Source organism: Prunus dulcis, chromosome 5 (assembly GCF_902201215.1).
Source record: "Prunus dulcis chromosome 5, ALMONDv2, whole genome shotgun sequence".
NCBI classification, from domain to species: domain Eukaryota; kingdom Viridiplantae; phylum Streptophyta; class Magnoliopsida; order Rosales; family Rosaceae; genus Prunus; species Prunus dulcis.
Genome location: NC_047654.1, coordinates 4056008 through 4078405, shown reverse-complemented (window position 1 = coordinate 4078405; position 22398 = coordinate 4056008). Strand labels below are relative to the sequence as shown.

The 22398-nt window shown below is 43.8% G+C and overlaps 1 protein-coding gene, 1 long non-coding RNA gene and 1 pseudogene across 2 annotated transcripts; 2 read left to right on the top strand and 1 right to left on the bottom strand.

The window, feature by feature from the left end:
• Positions 1 to 12687: 12687 nt before the first annotated feature.
• Positions 12688 to 14007, bottom strand: LOC117628525 (annotated as a pseudogene).
• A 2440-nt stretch (positions 14008 to 16447) lies between these two features.
• On the top strand, positions 16448 to 19504 carry LOC117628689. Its single transcript, XM_034361186.1, has 9 exons — positions 16448 to 16899; positions 17158 to 17309; positions 17716 to 17811; positions 17909 to 17971; positions 18163 to 18231; positions 18314 to 18416; positions 18502 to 18573; positions 18944 to 19032; positions 19144 to 19504. Exons 1-9 carry the CDS (start codon positions 16575 to 16577, stop codon positions 19282 to 19284), a joined length of 1110 nt encoding a protein of 369 aa, XP_034217077.1. The 5' UTR covers positions 16448 to 16574; the 3' UTR covers positions 19285 to 19504.
• A 791-nt stretch (positions 19505 to 20295) lies between these two features.
• Positions 20296 to 22398, top strand: LOC117628544. The gene is made up of 5 exons (XR_004585973.1): positions 20296 to 20375; positions 20747 to 20924; positions 21357 to 21421; positions 21990 to 22154; positions 22236 to 22398. It is a non-coding gene; the product is annotated as an uncharacterized LOC117628544 (long non-coding RNA).

The window sequence follows — 22398 nt, the reverse complement described above, 5'->3', positions numbered from 1 at the left end:
ATAGCTCTTCTTCTTCACGTTTAATATTTCCTTCATAGGCAGCAGCGTTTTTTTTTTTTCGCCCCAAAAAAAAAAAAAAAAAAATTTTATTTCCTTCACAGGCAAACAGATCCAGATTATCTCAAGGAAGATGAGGCTTCTCTCTGAACCACAATGCGAATCCCTTTGTAACCAACCGAAATCGTTCATCTTTCCTATGGCCAATGAGAATTCTGTAAAATCTGGACTGAGAGAAATAGATTTTGAGGGAGAGCAACATACCCATGATCCAGAAAATAGATTCCTTTCAAACTCCTTTGAAATTGCAACAAAAGCGTACTGCGGATTTTTCTTCCGAGAAAATTAAAATGTATTGTTATGGAAGCATATAGAAAAAGAAAAATGGATGGAAATTTGGGGATTTTTGTTCGGTTAGTGTATCCGTATAGAAACCTCCGGCCAACAAGTTCTTTAATCTTTAGAAGAAGAAAAGGTGCAAGCTTTAAATAATAATCTTATCAAGACTGGCAAAATTTTCATCAACTCCAGCTTCGTCTCTCTCTCGTCTCCTCATCATCCTTCTCTGCTCGCTCGCCATTCTCTTCGCCAGATGAACATCTCGCAACTCCAGATTCCCCATTTTGTTTTGTCTGCCCATGAAATGAGGGAAAGTGATTACTTTTCTTTCTGTTTTTGCTTTATTTTTCTGGGTTTTGAGGAATTTGGGTTTCTAAGGTCTTGTTATTGGGTTGATGGATGAATTTGTAGTTTGGATTTATCTGATAATGGTTGAGATTGAATGCAAACTTGTTGTTCTTTAATTGAGTTTGATGAAGAATCATTTTTGAGAAATTTGGGTATCGTTTAGATTTTTGAATGGATGCATTGGAATTTTTATAACGTTATAGGGCATTGAAGAAAAATTGGAGTTGCTACCATGATAGATGAACTGAAATTTGTGGTTCTTGAAATAAAATGCCTTTGTTTCAAATTGTAATTGCGTGAATGGTATCACTTGATATGCGGTTTCTGTGTTAAATTATGAATTTACAGATTTGATACCATTGTTGTGGTGAATGGAGATCTTTGTATTGAAGTATCTAGTTTTATTGTTGACTAGGGTACCCATTGATCCACTCCAGTGGCAGATTTTGTAGGACACTGCTAATAGCATTGTTGCCCTTTTAGCGAATATCATAGGAGCAGCTGAGTCTGTATTGATGGTTGCAGCCATAGGACTTGGCAAGAGGTAGTTTTTCAAGGTAATAATGCTTGATGACTGTAAGGAATTTTTTTTTTTTTTGGTATTGTTGATGTGAAAAAGTGGTTCGGCACGTGTTTCGCCAACTTAGTGATATTATGCCTTCGGCAGGTATCTGATTTCAGAAGGGTAAGTATCTGCAAAAGGACACGTTCAGTAAGACCTTGGGGTACCGGCCGAAGGCTCTCCGATGGTTTAGTAAGTACGGTTTTAGTAATGTTAGCTGACAGATCAAGCGGTAGCGTACCGTTGATTTTTTTCTCCCCTCCTTTTGAGGATATGGGTCTTCTTATATAGGCTTTGGGAGGCGTACACTATGCTCATATTTCCGATGTGAGACTGTAGAAGCGGATTGTGAGCATGACACGTGTCCGGTAAAGTAATGATCAAAAAGGAACCGATCGGTAGGCACCATGCCGAAGGTCATCCGTGATCAATAACGATCCTGTCCACGTGTTCGGAGGTCATAGATCGTTTATTCCGGGTATAAACAGTAGTCCCCCAAGTTCTCTTTTGAAGGTCCTTCGGAAGGGAATTTAGTTCTCTATGGTAGTTCGAAGGTGCCCTGCCGTTCGGTGAGCTCGTTTGGGGGGAGGAGAGGATGCTTGTGTCGATCCTTTCGGGGGCCATCGTTCGGAAGAGATTGCCCTGGGACCCGAGGGGTCGTTGATGCTGAGAGGCGAGAGGGCAGAGAGACGCTTCGCCTTTCGTGCCTGGCGTGCAGTCAGCGTCGCCATTCGCCGGGCGACACGTGGCCAGCGAAGCCAAGCCTGACGGCGCATTCATGAGTAGTTTAGTTTTCCGAGGCGTACCATTGCAGCTCTCTCCCTATAAATAGAGATCGCTCCGGACGCAAGGCTCACTTTGCATTTGAGAGTTGACGCGAGAGCTTTGTGCGGGCGATTTTTGAAGAGAGTTAACGGTAATCCAGGCGATTCTTGGCGCAGTTTACGGTACACAGGGCGATTTTCGAAGTTTTCGATCGGCACCCAGTTCATACTACACTACCCAAGGTAAGATACCATTCGGTACCCCCCCCAAAATACTCTCTCTTTACTTAATTGTACGTCTTTTCTCGGCATAGGCTAGCCGAACATTAAGTAGGATTTCCTTTCGGTAGTCTAGCGGCCATAGGTAGAGATGTAGGCATCAGTAGGATAGTTTGTGGCACGGGCCTTAGCTTCCCTTCCTTTGTTTTGTAAATGTCTAATAGCGAGTCGTCGTTCGGCAGTGAGCCCAACGCGTTCGATGGGGAGTCATCGGACTGGGACACGACCAGCGGGGCTGTAAGCCTCGATGCCGAGGGTGGAGAAGACACCGACGTTGAGATACTCGGTGAGGAGGTGAACTCCTTTCCTGCCCATGACATTGGCAAGGGGCTTATGACGGGGCAACCTCTACCCCTGGCCGTGGTCTATAAAGACGGTACCCACGCCGACCTTTTTGAGCATCAGCTGAAAGCCTCCACCTCCGGTCATGGTGAGAACGTTGCCGGTCCCTCCCGACCGAGGGTGACGATCATCCATCGGGAGAAGCCCAGGATACCGATGGGTGGGCCCAAGAAAACTCTGTTCGGGGTCGACTATCTGGAGCCCAGCAAGATTACCGAACGAGAGTTGGAGAGGATTAGGGCCGAATACATCATCCCGGACACGATGAGGATGAGGATACCTGGGCTCGCTGAGTCCCTCAGCGACCCAGAGAACAGTGAAGTCGCCTTCTTCACCAATGTTCTTCTGCAAGGGGTTCGGTTGTCGTTGCAACCTGCCGTGCAGAAGATCCTTGCCCAGATCGGGTACGCTCCCGGCCAGTACAACCCCAACTTCTGGGTGGCCTTGATGGGGGTAATCGTTGCGTTTGGGATTGCCGAGGAGGGGGAGCCCTCTTACGAGCAGTTCTCGTACCTATACAGCATTACCAGGTCCAAGAGCACCGATCACGGCTGCTGGGTTCAGGCGAACTGCATGAAGGCTTCCGAGTGGGGGCACTTCATCAGCTCAGTGCCGACTTCTCAAAAGTCGTGGAGGAATCGGCGGGTGCTACTCTCCGGCGATTGGGAGTCGCCGTCGGGAACACCTCCCCGGTTCCCGATTCCCGGTTCCCACGACCTTTCAAATTGTCGGTAGGCTTCTGGTATACCGATTGTTAGGTTTAGGGTCCTTCCCTTGTCTATTTACTAATCTTTCTTTCATCTGATAGGCAAACTGAAGCAGCCGAGCCTCAAGCAGAGCGAGATTCGGCAGCTTGATAGGGTGAGGCTGAGAGTACCTGCTGCCGAGCGAGTTTATCCTCGGTTCCTCTTTACCGACAACCTTGTAAGAGTCGGCCTCGTCAACCCTGTCGAGAGTAAGTGCATCATCTCTTTCTCTTTTCTTCTTTTTGTTTTTGTGTATTATTTTTGTTTGTCGACTGACCGAATGCCTTTGATCAGTGACGGATGCCAGGAAGGTTGCTGAGGCGAAGAAAATGAACGACTCATCCAGGAGGCGCCTCATGATGGGCCTGCAGGGTAAGAAAAAGAAAAAGCAGCCGGAGGCATCTTTCGTTCCGCAGGCGGCGGTGGATCCCGAGGACCAGACCCTCGCGGAGCGCCTACGACAGCTGGGCGCCGAGCCTGTTTCGGGGCGTCCCGCCAATGAAGTCTCTGCGCCGAGGCATCCACAGCCGAAGCCGCCGCTTCCAAGGCTGCCGAGAAGCGGCCAGTGACGGTGGATCTAGAAGCCTCGCCGACCTCCAAGTGCTGCCGCCACTCGGAGGTTCCTAGGGCCGTCGTTGCGGTAGAGGACGAGGACGGACCTACCGAAGCCGTCACCATCGCCTGCCCCTCGAAGACGGTCCAGTTCGTCAACCACATGATCCTCAATTCTCAAATGGAGCTGCCGGAGATCGATGAGCTGCCGAAGAAGCTTCTTCGGGAGCAGGCCGGACGCGCCATTCGTCTTCAAGCCTCGGTAAGATGTTCTTTCTTCCTTCTTCTCTTTTCTTTGTAGCTGGGGCATCTTCCTGACCTTATTTTTTCCATGCAGGCGTCCATGGATATGTGGCTTTGCGTCAAGCGAGCCATTGTTGCCGCCGAGCCCGCGAAGAAGGCCTATGAGGACGGCAGGGCCAAGGTTGCCGAGGCGGGCAAGGCGCTTTAGGACCACGCCCACCTGCTCAAGGAGAAAGAGGCTACCGAACGGCAGGCTGTTGCTTCGGAGGACAATGTGGAGGAGATGAAAGGTCTCTTGGAGGCAGCGCTGGCAGCGGCGAGGAATACCGAAGCGGCCAAAAAGGCGGTGCAAGTGGCCTTGGAGGAGTCTGAACGGGCCAAAACAGCGGAGATCGAGGGTGCCGTTCGGTCAGCGATCCGGGGGTATCACTCTTCCGAAGAGTTCACTGTCCTTCTGGATAAGGAAGTGGGTTCGGAGGTGGCAGATATGTTGTATCGATTCAAACGGTACAACCCTGGGCAAAAGCTGAACCTGAACTTCATCGCCAACCCTCCCCCCTACCGGGAGGGATAACTGAGGAAATGATCGAGGAATAAGAGGGGGAGGATGCCGCCGAGGGACCTGGTTCTGCCGACGGTGTCGAAGCCTGAGGGCATTTTTATTTCGATTTTGTACTTGTAAATTTTGGTTTTAACTTTCATGTATTCTGAACATATTGGTGCCGAGGGCATCTTTAATTCAAATGTACGCTTTTCTTTTTATCTATGGTTGTTTGAACTATCTGAACATGTGTTTTAATTGCCCATCGTACTATCGCCGAAGGACTCCGTATCGATTTATAACGTTAAAGGGACAATTCGAAATTGATACAAGTTTCGATGGAATCTGTAGTGTAAAAATTTCGAACATCATTTATTGTCGTAGGCTAATAAAGACGCCGTAGAACGTTAGCTTGATACTATTAGTAGCCATGGGCTAATAGAGTAATTAAAAGGGTTTCCGAAGTAATAGTGCCGAGGACTTTCTATTCATTTCTGCCGAAGGACGAATACATTCTAAGCGGTTACAACTTGGTCCTGCCGTAGGCTAGGTTACTTGAAATAGTATTTGAGATGTTCCACGTTCCAAGGATGACTGAGGGTCTTGCCGTTGGAGTCTCTTAGTCGGTAGGTTCCTGATCGAAGAATACCGATGATCTCATAGGATGCCGTTCGTACGTGGCATCCTTGGTTGCTAGGGATACCTTGCGCATGACCCAGTCTCCGATTCGGAATGAGCGGTGTCTGACCCTAGAGTCGTAATACCGAGAGACATGTTGTTTGTAGGCTTCATTCCGAAGGTTGGCATGTGCCCGGTGCTCTTCAAGTAGGTTGAGGCTTAGAGAAATTGCTTCTTCATTCGGCTTCGGTGCGAAGTTTTCCGTTCGGTAGGAAGGTTGGCCAATTTCCACAGGCACCACAACCTCCGAACCGAAAGCCAGGGAAAAAGGGGTTTCTCCAGTGGACGTTCGGTAAGATGTCCGAATGGCCCATAGTGCTTCTAGAAGCTTCTCCGGCCAAGCTCCTTTGGCCTTGTCCAGCTGCCGTTTCAGTAGTTTCTTGATGATTTAGTTTATTGCTTCGACCTGACCGTTCGATTGGGGATGGGCTGGTGATGCGAAAAATAAGTTGATTTTCAGGCGGGTGCAAAATTGCCTGAAGAGTTCCGAATCGAACTGCCTGCCGTTATCGGTAATGATTGCATATGGGATAACGAACCTCCAACAAATGTGAGTCCAGACGAAATCTTCCATTTTTGCTGCCGTTATGGTTGCCAGAAGTTCGGCTTCTACCCACTTGGTAAAGTAGTCGACGGCGACCACTGCGTATTTTACCTGGCCTTTACCTTGCGGCATCGGATCGATCAGGTCTAGTCCCCATTGTGCGAAAGGCCAGGGACTCACGATCGGTGTCAGGGGTTCGGCAGGGATATGCGGTATGTTACCGAAACGCTGGCATTTATCACACCTTTTCACTAGTGAATTAGCTTCCTGATGCATGGTCGGCCAAAAGTATCCCTGCTGAAAGGTTTTGTGGGCGAGTGACCGGGAACCGGAATGGTCGCCGCACACACCATTATGGATCTCCCGAAGGACGTAATCTCCTTGTTCTGCCGTAAGGCACTTAAGATATGGAGTGGTGTAGCCATGTTTGTAAAGGACATCGTTGATGACGGTGTACCTTACTGATCGGTATCAGAGCTTTCGGGGCTGGACCTTTTCTTCAGGAAGGGTGCCGTTGGTCATGTACGAGTAGATAGGAGACATCCATGTATCTTCGTACCGTACGGTACGCGTTTTAGAGGCTACCGTGCTCGGTTGGGCAAGAATCTCTACCGGCACCTTTCTTCCGATTTTGTCGTTGATTGCCGAAGCCAGACGTGCCAAAGCATCGGCATGGCTATTTTCGCTTCTGGCGATCTGCTTGATCTCGTAGGCTCGGAATCTTTGGAGCAGCTGATGGGTAGTCGAAAGGTAGGCGTACATGGAGGCGTCTTTGGCCGCGATGTCTTCCTTTACCTGGTTCACAATGAGCTGGGAGTCGCTGTGAATTCTAATTTGTTTTGCATTCATGCTCTTGACTAACCGAAGGCCGGCCCAGAGAGCTTCATATTCCGCTTCATTGTTGGAGGTTCGGAAGTCGAATCGGAGGGCGTACTCGATCTTGAGTCCGTCCGGTGTTGTCAGTACTAAGCCTGCTCCGCATCCTTGTTGGTTTGCCGAACCATCGACGTGCAGAATCCATACGGGAGTTGAGGTGTCAAAGCGCTCGGCGTCTAGCTCCTCCGGTAATCTGGTATCGATTACCGGCTCCGGCGTCGGCTATGCTGTTGATGGGGTAAGTTCGGAGATGAAATCGGCAATAGCCTGACCTTTTTCGGCGGGCCTCGGAATGAACTGTATGTTGAATTCTCCGAGTTCGATCGCCCACTTGATCAATCGGCCAGAAATTTTTGGTTTTTTGAGTACTTGCCGAAGCGGTTGGTTAGTCAAGACTTTGATTCCGTGCGCTTGAAAGTATGGCCGGAGTCTTCGGGCTGAGACCACAAGGGCTAGGGCAAGCTGTTCTAATGGGGGATATTGAAGTTCTGCGTTCTGGAGTGCCTTACTGACATAGAAAATCGGTAACTCAGCTTTCTCCGGTATTCGTATCAATACCGAACTCACAGCAGTGCTAGATACCGAAAGGTATAGGGAGAGAATTTCCCCAGGCAGTGGTTTTGATAACAGGGGGGCTTTGCTCATGTAGTTCTTTAAGTCTTAAAATGCTTTATCACATTCGGCAGTCCATATGATATTCTATTTGCCCCCTTTCAAGGCTTTAAAGAACGGTACACATTTGTCGGTAGCCTTTGATATGAAGCGGGTCAAGGCGGCCACGCGTTTAGTAAGGCTTTGAATGTCCTTCGTCGTCTTCGGCCTCTCCATGTCAATGATTGCATTTATTTTTTCGGGATTCGCTTCGATCCCCCTATGACTAATCATGAATCCGAGGAATTTTCTGGAAGATACACTGAAGGCGCATTTCATCGGGTTCAGTCTCATCCTGTAGTCTTTTAATATGCCGAACATGATTGATAAATTGTGCAGGTGTTCTTCGGCAGTTCTGCTTTTTACCAACATGTCGTCAACGTAAACCTCCATGATGATGTCGATGTATCTGGCGAAAATTCTGTTGACAAGCCTTTGATATGTTGCCCCTGCGTTCTTCAGGCCGAACGGCATGACATTGTAACAGTACAACCCTTTGTCCGTTATGAAGGCGATGTGTTCCCTGTCGGAAGGGTGCATGAATATCTGATTGTATCCGGAATAGGCGTCCATGAAGCTGAGCAGTTCGTGGCCGGCAGTAACATCCACAAGCTGGTCTATCCGTGACAACGGAAAGCTGTCCTTCGGGCAGGCCTTGTTGAGATCGGTATAGTCTTGGCACATTCGCCACTCACCTGTAGCCTTTCGTACCATTACCGAATTTGCCAACCACACCGGATACGTAGCCTCCCTGATGAAGCCGATGGTTTGAAGTTTGTCAACCTCTGCACGCATGGCTTCGTATCATTCGGCATCGTACGAGCGGCGCTTCTGCCTTATGGGCTTATAAGCGGGGGAAATGCTGAGTTTATGGCTGATGACCTCTGGGGCGATGCCGGGCATATCTTCGTAGGACCACGCGAACACTTCCGAATGGTGCGCAAGAAATTTATGAATTGCGTTCGGAGGGCAGGAGCGAGTCTGGTGCCGATTCTAACCTGACGATCGGGCTGCTCATTGCTCAAGGTTACCGTCTCCAGTTCCTCGGCGGGTTGTGTGTGAGGAGTCGGGGACTCATCTCTTGGGTCGTCAACTGGTCCCGTACCGTTCGGTACCCCCTGTACAGACATGGTCTCGTCGGGGAGTTTGAAAGAGGTTGACTTGAGGGCCGTGGCGTAGCAAGTCCGCGCGCTTAGTTGATTTCCCCGGACAGCTCCTGTGCCGTTGGGGGTCGGGAACTTCATCAATAGCATGTGGGGGGAAAGATGTGCCTTAACCCTGGTGAGTGCCGTTCGTCCAACTATGACGTTGTAAGCTGTCGGGCAATCAACGATGAGGAACTGATCGTATACCGCTGTTTTTCTTGGTGCGTTGCCGAAGGTAATTGGCAGTTTTACACTACCGACCGGTTGGACCAGGTCCCCAGAGAAACTTAACAAAGGTGTCAACTGCCGGTTGACCTGGTTGTCGTTTATTCCCATTTCTCGGAAAGCTTTGGCAAAAATCACGCTCACGGAGCTCCCGGTATCGATCAGTACCAGTCCTACATCGTAGTCAGCAATTTCTGCTCGGATGATCATCGGGTCGTCGTGGGGATAGAGGACTCCCTCTTCCTCCTCTTCGCAAAATGTGGTTGGTTCCCAATGAACTTTCGGTATTTCATGGTGCGGATTTCCCTCTATGCCGAATACCTGAGGAAATTGTGCGGCGCGCACGTATTGCTTCATTGAACGGTTGCTCATTCCCGCGATGGTGGGGCCACCGCTGATAGTGCTTATCATGTTTATCTGCCGAGTTGGGTTCGGTGCCGGCGCCGGTGGCTGCCGGGTGATATACTGATCTAGCTTCCCTTCTCTGATCAACCGTTCGACAATCTTTCTTAGGCTTATACAGTCTTCCGTATTATGGCTGTTGTGCTGATGGTATCGACAGAATTTATCGGTATCCCGATTGTCTTGCCGATTGGGTCTTCGCAGATTCGGCTTTGGTATTATTTCTTGTTCGTTCATCAGAACGACCTCGTAGGTAGTGTTCAATAGGGTAAAGACTTCGTTGCCGTGGTCACAATTCGGCAGGGGCGCTCGGTTGTCGTTGCGACCATACCTCCTTTTTCCCTTCTTCGGGAGTTCTCTTCAATCGGCACGGTTGTCTTTCCTCTTATGACATGTCGAATATGTATCGACCCTCTCGTAGGATGGCGCCTTTACCGGATAAGCACTTGGTTCTGTATCTTCTCGTCGTGCCGAAACCTCGGGTTTCGAGTTGAAGTATTCAGCTTTGGCGTGGACTGCTGCCTGCTTCATCAGTTCGTCGTACGTGTGCTAGTTGCTGCTGTGTACTAGGTATCGGAAATGCGAGGACCGAAGGCCACTCTTGAAGGTGCCGTAGGCTGCCCTATCGTCTGTTTCCGGACACCTTGAGTATTCGTGACTGAAGCACGCCGCGTATTCTCTCAACGGTTCGTCCTCTCTTTGCCGAATCGTGTACAGATCATCGGCAGAGTAAAGACGGTCCGTTTGGATCATGAAGTGATTGAGGAAAATTTGCTTCAGCTCTTCGAAGGAATCTATCGTTTCCGGCTCTAACCGGTAGAACCAGTTCAGGGCTGCTTCGGTAAGGGAAGACGGGAATAGCAGGCACTGCCCTTCATCGCTCAGGCCCTTGCATCCAATGGCGGACTGAAATGAGTGAAAGTGTGTTAAGGGGTCCTCTGTTCCCGTATAGAACGGTATACGCAGTTGCTGCACTTCCCTATCCTGCCGAGAACGCCGGACGCGCCTGGTGAATTGTCCGGGCCGAAGCTTCCCCCAGTCCGGTTCTTAGGAGCAAGCTTTGTCGTTTTTCATTTTCTGGACTTTCTGAAAAAGGAGTCGGACAACAGGGTCTCGGCTTGGGATTTCCTCGGAACCATAATCTTCCGAGCGTCTTCGTGGGCTTAATGAATTAACCCCCGAGTACCGAGAAGGCGTTGCCGAACGGTAGGTGGAAACTTGCGTCCTGGAAGGGATGTATTCGGGTTCCGACTCCTCTGCAGAGTCCAGTCCTCTGACCCTCCGAATAGACAACTTGCTTCCTAGGACTTTCATCCGTGAGTCCCTTAGTTGAGCGTTAATCCTGATCGGAGACCTCCGTCTCTCTGCCTCCCGATCGTTAATCCGATGTTGGCAATAGGAGTAGACCTTCTTTGGGATGTGTGGTTGATCCCTGGGTGTCGGAACTACCAACTGTTTGGAAGGTGCGGGCGTTGCCCTCGCTACCTTTTCGTTTTTCTTCTTCCTACGGGGTCTGCAAGCTCTGGGAAGAGTGAGTTGTCTGGATGTTCTGCGTGTGCTGTTGGTGGAGCAGCTGCTGGGTTTCGTCCACTTTGGACGAAAGAAGGTGGTTGTGTTCCTGAAGCCTCGCCATGTCCTTCCGCAGGGACGCGATTTGGACTACCAGCTCGGTTTCGGCAGTTGTTTGGGTTGCGGGGGCGTTTCCGAAGGGAGTGCATGGGGGTAGCGCTGGCTTAGCTCCGATCTGCCTTTCGAACGGTACCCCTTCTTCCGATAGGAACGTGGGTACTGAGGTGGTCCCCATGTGTTTTGGGGATAGTGGGTTGATGATTTTTCTGGTTTCCCACAGATGGCGCCAAACTGTTGATGCGAAAAAGTGGTTCGGCACGTGTTTCGCCAACTTAGTGATATTATGCCTTCGGCAGGTATCTGACTTCAGAAGGGTAAGTACCTGCAAAAGGACACGTTCGGTAAGACCTTGGGGTACCGGTGTGGTACCGGCCGAAGGCTCTCTGATGGTTTAGTAAGTACGGTTTTAGTAATGTTAGCTGACAGATCAAGCGGTAGCGTACCGTTGGTTTTTTTCTCCCCCTCCTTTTGAGGATAGGGGTCTTCTTATATAGGCCTTGGGAGGCGTGCACTATGCTCATATTTCCGATGTGGGACTGTAGAAGCGGATTGTGAGCATGACACGTGTCCGGTAGAGTAATGATAAAAAAGGAACCGATCGGTAGGCACCATGCCAAAGGTCATCCGTGATCAATAACGATCATGTCCACATGTTCGGAGATCATAGGTCGTTTATTCCGGGTATAAACAGGTATCAAGCTTTTGCAGAGTCTATATAATTCGGTGTCTATGGATGAAAATTTTCAATAGCTAACATATATACGTATGCTGCTGGAAAATTTAAGTATTAAGGAGAGGTCCTAATAACTGTCTTAAGAATTATAAAATGGCCCAAGTCAGGACATATTTTGAACTTGGATATCGTCAAAATTTGGATCTTTTTTTATGCTATTGAGTTGCATATGCAAGTTGTTATGTGTGCACGTGTGTTTTCATGCTTGCAATTGTGTTTCTCACTGGGAAGACTTGGAGGGCACTCCATAATGTACCTTCTCTTCTACTGCATAGTATTTTAGAAGAATAGATGGAAGCTAAAACGTACTTGTACTTACAGTTCCCAAGAGAATAAAAAATATCTTTGTGTTACCAGATCTGTGGCTTTGCTATAGTAGAGAATTAATGTTTTGCATTGAGCCCTCACTATATATTTCTAGCTATCTATTCTAACCATGAAACTTTTGTCCTGAGTAAAGGCATCTTGCGGTGGCTGGTCCCTTGGCTCACAGGCCATCATATGTTATTAAAGCAGTCTGCTTGAAGAACAAATCTTGGCTGTGCTAGTCCATCAAATTGATCTTCTTTTTCCTTTCCGTTGGGATGGTTGCAGATGTGGCTTATCATTTTCTTGATAGCATGTTGTCATGTAGAGTAAAGTTATGCAAATTTGTCAACAATGATAATAAGTCATTCTTGCAGACAGCTCACTAGATAACTTCGTATTTAAATCTTCTCCGAGTGGGTGTTTTGTCTTTACAAGCTTTCAGCTTTGGGACGGTTGGTGTCAGGTCTTACAGTTGCCTGTGCTGGTATGTTTTTTGCTTAAATCTGTTACCTATTCGTAGCTGCGATAGTTTTCGTAGTTTGGCCATTTAAGATAAAAAGCAGGGTGACAACTTACATGGTGTTTTGTCAGATTCAGTAGCCACTGTCTCATTTGCCACTTGCTTTTGTTTTTTTTATTTTTATTTTTTATTGATACAAAGTCTTTTACTATTTGAATAACCGGGAGAAAAGAATATACATAATGTCAAGCCTTACAATCACAAACACTGAATAATGAAATATTACATCAAATTCATGTGAAGGCTTTCAAAAAAAATTAAACTAAGCTGCACCCATTATAGCAAAAGCTGATGGCTTTTGGCACCCAGTGTTTGGGATCACAGGCCTTGAATCTCTAGGGTACATGATGGCCAAAGGAAGAATCTGTTGCTCCATCTGCTCTGCATTTTCAGAGCTCCAACTTCCAAGTGGTATGAAACTACCATAATCAAGACCGCAATTCGAAGAAGATGACACTGAAGAAACTTCCTTTATTGGTTCAGCTTTAACCTGTGCAATCTCATCAACTTTAGTCACAAAGGGGTGGTCCAATAGCTTAGCTGCTGTAAGCCTCTGTGAAGGGTTCCTCGCAAAGCAATTCTTCAAGAAATCTCTAGCATCTTTTGATAACCCACCAGGAACCTTAGGAACTCCAGAAGCAATCAGAGGCTTTAGGTCATGAAGTTTCAAGCCGGCTTTTGCATCCCATGGGTGCCTCCCAGTGAGCATCTTGAGCACAACACACCCCAATGCCCAAATATCGGAAGGCTTCTCCTGAATGCTATCAAGCACAGTTTCAGGAGATAAGTACATTGCAGTGCCTCTACAAGAACGCTAACCCGCAGCCCCCTTTGCCAGTCCCAAGTCCCCAATTTTGGGCACAAAACCAGAACCAGAGGTCACAAGTAAGATGTTTTCAGGCTTCAAATCACAGTGCACAAAACCCCTTTCGTGAATGTACTGAATTCCTTTCAAAATCGACTCTGTATACTTCCTCACTTGTAATTCACAGAGCCCGGAGCCCCCAGATTGCTTTATCAAATCCCCTATTGTTCCTCCATCAGCATATTCCAAGAACACATTGAATACCAAATTATATCCAATCCCAGCCGTGAAATCTTCTCCATAACAGTCGATAACAAAAGGGCACCCACGAAACTCGCCAAGAAGTGACCTTTCGCTCACCAGCTCAAACGATTTAGCCATCAATGCCGTTTTCACAGCCATGATCGCCGGAAAACCCTCGCTACCCAATTTGGGTTTTTTCACAGAGGCCAAATAAACCGACCCAAATCCGCCTTGGCCGAGAATCCGCCCTCGAACCCACTCACGCCCAGTAACTAAAAAACTCTTCTCTACAAGCCATGGTTCGTCTTCCTTTAGGGTTTCTCTTTTCTGCTTCAATGAACCCATTGTTTTTTGTACTTTGCAGAAACAAAATTAAAGCTTTTAATTCTTGGTCTGGGTCTCACAAAAGCGAAGAGATGGAGAAAACGATCGATCAAATGGAAATGGGTAAGAGAAAAAGAGACAAAGCAGAGAAGCGGGTGATCAACGAAGACGACGATGTCGTTGATAAGGAAAACAGAGATCGAAGCGAACGTTTTACGGTTTTCTCTCTGCTTAACTTTGACGCAGTGATTGAAGTTCGTGATTTCCTTTTCCTGGTGGTGTTGGGTTTCCATTATATAGAGAGAGCGTGTAAGCGTTCCAACGGTCATATTTTCTTTCGCGGCCTTTCCCTTGCTTTCTAATTATTTAACAATATAATATGAAAAACAAAATGTTATTATTGTTTTATTTTGTGAAATCTAATAATTGACGGCTACGAATTTGAAATATCTACCCATTTTACCTATTAAATTTTTTTTTTTTTTAATGTTACTCATAAATACTGACGAACTTATGATGATATTAATTCAGCTTTACCAAGGATAAATTTAATTTTATAGTTAAACTAATATAATTAAGCGGGTTAAATGTGAATCTATATTCTCTAACCGTACATATCTTGAGGGGGAAAGAGGTCACTATTCCTCCTACTCCCCTCATCTGTCTTCCTCCTCCTCATCTCCCTTACTTTTCCTTCTCTTGTCCTTTCATCTCCTTCCCACCTCCCCTCCCCTCACCTTGCCACTCCTTACTCTCTCTCTCTCTCTCTCTCTCTCTCTCTCTCTCTCTCTCTTTTCATATAGGGTTCGGGATTTTATTTGCTTGGGGATGACGTGACTGCCTTTTTTGGTTTTTTTAGTCTTTTTGCTTATATTGGGTTTCACCTTGTGATTTACTTGGTGCCTTTTAGTTTTTGTTTGTAATAAGTGCATCAACTTTTTTTTTGAGTTTTTTGCATGTTCGTAGTCTCTACTTGTGAGAGTTTAAAGATTGTAGTTTGCAGTTAAAAACAACACATTTATTAAACTAGTTGAGCGGGTTATTTTTGAGTTGGCAGATTGATTCAAAACCTACATTTTGTTGTTGCCAAAGTTAGGAAATGAGAGGGAGGAAAACTCACACACATAGGTATCATAAGGGCTTGAACCAGGGACTAGGACCACTTAAAAGCACACCAAAGTCTAGATCCATTCAACTAACATCCCATTGATAAAACCCACCTATTTATTAATGTGTCTTGGTAGGGGTGGGCACGGTTCGGTTTGGACCGGTTTTTGCCTCAAATTAGAACCGATCCGATACTATTCATGCGGTTTGATTCGGTTCGGTTTTAATTAAAAAAATTCAAAAACCGTCCGGTTCAGTTTGAACCGGTTTCGGTCCGGTTCCGGTTCCGGTTCGGTTTTGAACCGGATTATAAAAATTATTTTTTTAAATTGTTTTGTAATACAATTCTCAACAGAAATATTATTTTTTTACTTGAAAATTAACAAATTATTCAATTTCATATAATTAATAAATATTAAAGTGAGAAAAGAGAGATATTTTGACATTGAACTTGGATAAATATTAGGTTTTTTTTAGTGAAATTAAAAATATAGCATTAAATATAAATATATATTGAAATTATATTTTTTTTTAGTTTCACCGGTTCGGTTCGGCCCGGTTCGGTTTTTGAAGACATGGAACCGGATCCGAATCCGGTCCAAACCGGTCCGGTTCGGTTTTTTACCGGTTTTTGACTTTTTGGTCAACTCGGTTTTTTTCCGGTTTGGTTCGGTGTGGTTCGGCTCGGATTTTCGGTTTGCCGGTTTGAGTGCCCACCCCTGTGTCTTGGCATGTTGAACCAAAATTGACCCATATTTTTATATTGTAATTGTGTCTTAGAAACTGAACGAAGGTGGGAAGAAAATGGTTAACTGACTCAATGGTAAATGGTGTAATAATTTGCAATTTTAAAGGTTATTTTTGTCAAATCATAAAAAGTATTAGTCAAACTGTTACACTTACATGTATCATACATACCACCACGTAAGTACATAGCGTAATTAACTAAAAAATTGATTAAGTTTGGGCAACAAAATGTTATCTTTTGACCTTGTTCATAAGCGCATCGAATCTTTTGACGATCCACGCTATCCTCTCTTTTTCCGTATGAGGTGGAATTCCTCTCTTTTCTTTTTGTATATTTGTTTTTAGGAGGATTTTGAAAAATCCTAAAAGAGAGAAATTTTTTAAAAGAAGTTAAAATAGACAAAATTGTCCTTATTTATTTTTGAATTTCTGAAGAAATTCTTTATATTTGCATGTCTTTAATTTAAAAGTTGAGAAGTTTTTCTTTTTTTTAAAAAAAAAAAACTTCGGCTTTTTTCAAAAATAAATTTTTTTTTTTATAGCTAAAACTTAAATTTGCTTTCTTTTTTTTATTTCGCGGTTCTCTGAAAATACTATCGGGCCCATTAGCGCGATGGCCACAGCAAGGCATTTGACAGGCCAGCGTTATCTCCACGTGTCAATTTCCCATAGACAGTTAGGATATTCCCACATCCTACTGCACCTGATAATACAAAATTCAACCACGGGCCCCACCGTCAGATCTCTCTGACCCGAATCCAACGGTCCAAATCCCTTCAGACAACTACTTAAAGCTGCGAAGCTCAAACCTGAACCAAGCAAAAGCTGAAGTATGCTCAATGAAGACGACGAAGACTTTGTCTCGGCCCAATATCTCGGTCTGAACAAACCGGTTTTCGGCATTTCCTTACTTGTTTAACCAAATGGAGCTTCCTTTCACATCGTTTACAGCTCCTAATCCTCCAACGACGTCGTTGTGTGGCAAACTCGGCCTCTGCCATTTTCCGGCGACGAGAAAGAGGAGGACGGCGCTGTTCGACGGAGCTTCTAAGGTTTCGGTACCGGCGGTTAGGGGCTCGGGGGAGCAACGCAGCAGTGAAGGCATTGATGGAAGAGACGGAGAGAGTCGGGGAGGAGGGTTCACGAGTCCTGCCATGGAGGTCACCACATTTAATTCGAGCTTCGGCGAAGCTGAGTTCCCTGTTTGGGAAAAGATTGGTGCTGTTGTTAGACTTAGCTATGGAATAGGTAAGTGAGCTCTACCATAATTACCATAATTTACCACTAATTACCCTGACTTGCTTCAAAATTAACGTAGTTACTAATTTTTCTCACCCTGTGTGTTGTGGATAACGAATCCTTATCCTGTCAATTTCACCAATAAAAGATTTAATTTTGATACACAATTTGATTTGATTTTCCTTTTTTGTTACTTGTTTTTATATAGAGAATTCTTGAATTATGTATACTTCTTGCGATGAATTTTTATTGGGTTTCTGTGAACAGGTATATATGGTGCAATGGCTGTGGTAGGAAGATTTATATGCTCTGTCACGGGGATCGATAGCATGGGAGGTTTCCAAGTATCTTTAGATGCAATTGTACAAGGGCTTGGATATGCAGCTCCACCAATCATGGCCCTTCTCTTTATACTAGATGTAAGTTGATTGATTGATTTATTTTGAAATTTCGTGCAATGATACGGATTACGAATGATTTTTCATTATTTGGTAAAGAGAAACCTTAGAAAGATAAGATAGAAAGGAGAGAAGAGGATCAGTATTTCTCATTGGCAACTGAATAGAGCACAAAAGTCCACACCCAACATCAGTTCTTAGTAATTAACCCTCCATATGTTCATATGGACGCTGATGTCCTTCACCCTTTTAAATTTTTTTTTTAAAGACCTCTAGGATTGGATTGGCTGCTCTAATACCAAGTTAAGTTGTGTATTGCAAAAGATTAGATTTATAGAGAAAGAAGAAGAGAATGGGAGATTTAAGGAATTGGTTTAAGCTTGTATTCAGCCCCTTTTGTGACTAACGAATGTGAAAATGGTTATAGGATGAAGTTGTAAAGTTATCGCCACATGCTCGTGCTATTAGAGATGTAGAGGATGAGGAGCTACGCAGCTTCTTTTATGGAATGTCACCTTTGCAGGTTTACCATCTTTAATAATGTTATTGTAAAGCACTTTATGGTGTGCTGATTGGACAAAGCAAGAAACAAGTGACATGTTGCTCCTTCAATGTCGCAGTTTATACTAATTGTTGCTGCAAGCTCCGTGGGTGAGGAACTTTTCTACAGGGCTGCTGTTCAGGTGTGGTATCCTTGAATATATTTAGCCTTTAGTATATGTTAAAAAATCTCACTCAATTTAAATGTTGGAGTTACTAACTATCATTGCAAATTATAATCTTCCTGATTTGTCAATATGAGCGGAAGAATCACTGTTCTGTAGGAGAAGTAAATCATTATGATTTTTTTTCCCAATCATTTATGACTTTGTAGGGATCGTTGACCGATATATTTCTAAGGGGCACAGATCTGGTCACAGATGCTCGAGGAATGGCGTCTCTGGTATTGCAGTTTTCTTCACTTTTCTTTACTATAATCAGCAGTAATGAACATTTTCTGACGACTGAATTCGCTCTATTTGTAGACCGGATTTTTTCCCCCATTTGTCCCTTTTGCTCAGGCATTTGCAGCGGTGATTACAGCTGCTCTTACAGGTTCTCTGTACTATGTAGCAGCCTCTCCAAAAGGTTGATTCTCTGAATGACATTTTAAGTAACTTCGGTGAAATTTGTTTGTGCAAGTTTAATGATCAGTTGCTAATTGTTCTTGCAGATCCTGATTATGTAGTTGCACCAGTTTTACCATCTCGCTCTGGTCGTGAAGAGATGAAAAAGCTGTTTGCAGGTTTAACTCCTTACTTGAGCATGGGTTTTTCGGTGCTTCCAGCTTGTTTCACATAATAAGCTAGTTAATGTTTGTGGAACCAAATTAGATGATTAAAACTTTCAACAGATCGCTGGTATTTGCAATTATGGTTATCAACTTATCATTCCATTTTATACAATTAATTCATGCTTATATTTCAATGTGATATCTACAAAAGTTACAAGTTCTCCACAACGAAGTGCCTAGAAAACTGTCATTACTACAGTAGTTATACTCCATCTGATTCCAAGAAGATGGAGAAAACAAAATAACGTCTCTAAATCTTCTAACTGTAGCATGTACATCTGAATTATCATTTCACCATTTTTTTTCCGTGGTCGTTCTGCAGCTTGGTATCAGAGGAGGCAAATGAAGAAGATCTACTCTCCCCTGCTTGAAGGACATCTGGCCCTATATCTTGGTTTTGAGTGGATGCAGGTACTTTTGTTTCTTGGTTGCAAATTTGTTGTTCATTGAGTAACTACCATACACGGAAGAGGATGAAACTCAATAATCGAATTTCCTTATGTTTTATGAAAAATTTGGCAGACAAATAATATTCTTGCGCCCATGATCACGCATGGCATATACTCTGCTGTGGTATTGGGTCATGGCCTCTTGAAGATACATGATCATCGGAGAAGACTACGCCAGAGAATTGAACACCTTAAAGTAGATGGCAAAAAGTAAAACAAGTTTTGGAGCTTCACACTGCGGGGGGACTATCCCAACTTGGGGGGAAATTTGTAAACTACTTAGAAGAGCAAATATTCTCAATACTGTATAATAATATAAAGTTGAAAACTAGGAAGTCTGTAAATGTTGTAATATCAATGCAATTTGTAGATGGAGAGTTTTTGTAAACATATTTGTGATAAAAATGTTAGTTTATTGAACGTACGTCCTGTCATTAACTTCTTTTTAATATTCTGGTTGTGGTTTGTTTGGCAACTTAAACATGGAACTTATCAATAATATACTATCGCTATTTTTCAAAAAGAAAAAAGAAAAAAAGAAGGAACATATTAAATGACGAGCAGGAAAAATCAGGGAAATTGGGGAGATGCTCGAGTTTAAGTTCAGCTAAAAGAGTCGTCATTTTGCAAATTCAATTGTGTAGAATTTGTTTTCAAAATAGTTTATGTCATTTACAAAATTCTATATACATAAATCCAAACAATGAAATGATTAATTGCTAGAAATTTAAACGGTGGAGATTTAAATTTTTTCATTTAAGAATTCTATGCAATTTTCAATTCCTTCATCCAAACAGAGGGGGAAAAAAAGGAAGATGATGATGTGATATAGAAAGATGACAATTTCACTAATAAACTCATTTTAGCACGACATAATATACAAAAGCCCTTATAAAGCTTATTTGGAGTGAAAAATCCAAAACTAGCCACTTATTATTTTCTAATTAGTTCTCTATGTTTTAGTATAAATGTCATGTTAAAGTGGGTTTTTGAATAAAAATCTCTAAAAAGAATATGGATGAAATGCCAAATTTGTCCTTTAGAGATGGTGAAAAGAGTATGAATGGATATTTAGAAGGCAAGGACATTATGGTAAGTTCAAAAATACTCTGATAGCAAAGCAGAGGCGTTTCCTTTTCCGTTTTGGTTTCTTTGCGGACACGCTAGATAGATAGCTTACATATTTCTAATATAGTTTGGGGCTGAGAGAGAGAGAGAGAGAGAGAGTGAGTGATGTTTCGGACAATTTTCGACGCCAATGCCGGAGAGGGTTTGGGCCAGCCAACTCCTGATTCCTCAGAGAAGGTCAACATCTCCCTAGTCTCCCTTCTCAAAATGCTCAATCACGATAGGCTTCCCAACTTTCTGGTTTAGGGTTTTTACATTGTTTTCTTAGCTGCTTACATTCGGTTTATCTATGGGTTGGACTTCAAAACCATAACTAAGTTATTGTTGCCTTTATGAAATGAATCTTATCCAAATATTGCCTTACTTACAGATCCTAACTAGGGTTTCTGGGAGGATTTTGAGTTGCCCTGATTCTGATGATTGGATTGGACCCTCTTTTTTTTTTCTTTTTTTCTTTTTCTATTGTTGTTGTTTTTCCTTTCATGCCTATGCAATTTAATTTTTGTTCACAACTCAGTACTCATTCTAGCAATTTTGATCATTAATAGGGAGAGCCGGGGTTCCTTTGGAGGTCATGGGCTTGTTGCTCGGAAGCTTCCCTGACGAATACACAACTCATGTTGTGGACGTCGTTGCGATGCCGCAGCGTGGTACTGGTGTCAGTGTCGAGGCCATAGATCATGTCTTCCAGACTGATGTGCTCGATATGCTTAAGCAAACTCAACGGTTGCTACTCCTCTTCTTTCACTTTGATTAAACCAACTAAATTTGTAGCTGTTAGGGTAGTTGTGTACTCGATTGCATCTCTTTAAAACCTAAATTTATAATTTATAATTCATCATACATTATTCCTTATGGTATTCACATTAGCTTGCCCTGATATTAATATGTGATTCCTACTAGTGTCCCTTTCATAATTCACATTCAATTGAAAGATGATAAAATTACAGTCAATACTTTCATTTTATTTTTAGTGTTATAGTTTCCTCTCCATGTTAACCATCTCTGTTCTTATAATGTTAATGTATGCTGCACACCTTCATTCTTACTATCCTAACAGATGATACTTGTACATGATCTTTTTATTTTTGTCATGCTTCTCCATGTTGCTCTGTCTTGTTCTTGTCGTAATTTATCTTCTTCTGACTGAAATTGCAGACATGAGATGGTCGTAGGCTGGTACCATTCGCATCCTGGATTTGGCTGTTGGTTATGTGGCGCAGGTTGTGCTTTTTTATCAAAAAATTTCAATTTTCCTGCTTCTCATGTAGCACAAGTTTACTCTTTGTTTTTTTGGTTTAAAACAAAAGAAATCTCTGTATAGTATAAATTTCTAGCTATGCATTGACTGTTCCTTACCAGCTTCTGACAGCTTTGTTAAAAAATCGTTGCTGCTTTTAGAACTCTTTACCCTTGACATCTTGTCCATGTTGCTTGATCACCTCAGCCTACTCTACTCTCGTTCTTTTCTTGTGTGTCCCCCAAATATAGCAACAACCTCTAGACCTAAAGTTCACTAGGTCCTATTCCAAATTTTTACCTTTCAAGGGAGTATAGTTACCATTCCATGTTGTTGATTTACATGACATCTATTTGTGTGTACGCTCTTTTGTTCCTCTGCCTATCACCCAAGATTGGGTCTTCTGTAGGGAAGCATATATTGACTCTTCTCAATTTGTTTATGTTCTACTTCTGTTGATGATACTCTTGACTGGAATTTTTTTTTTATGCATCATTGGTTAGCATACTGGGAAAACTGTGTTATGTTCTTATACCGGTAATCTTTTGCAGGGATTTGAAGCCTTAAATTGACGTGCTGTGGCTGTGGTGGTGACCCCATTCAGAGTGTCAAGGGTAAGGTGGTTATCGACGCTTTCCGCCTTATTAACCCAAATACGTGATGCTTGGCCAAGAACCACATCCAATCTTGGCCATCTTAACAAACCATCCTGTCAAGTGTGTTTCTCAACAAGTAAATTTTAAACCTTTTTCTTTGCAATTAAATTTTTTGACCTCTTATGTAATTTCCTTCTTCAGGCATTGATCCATGGGTTAAACCGGAATTATTACTCCCTAGCAGTAAATTTCAGGATGAATGGACTTGAGGAGAAAATGTTGCTTAGCCTTCATAAGAAGAAATGGACTGATGGGCTGACGATGAGGCAATTTGATGCTCATTCAAAAACAAACGAGCAGACTC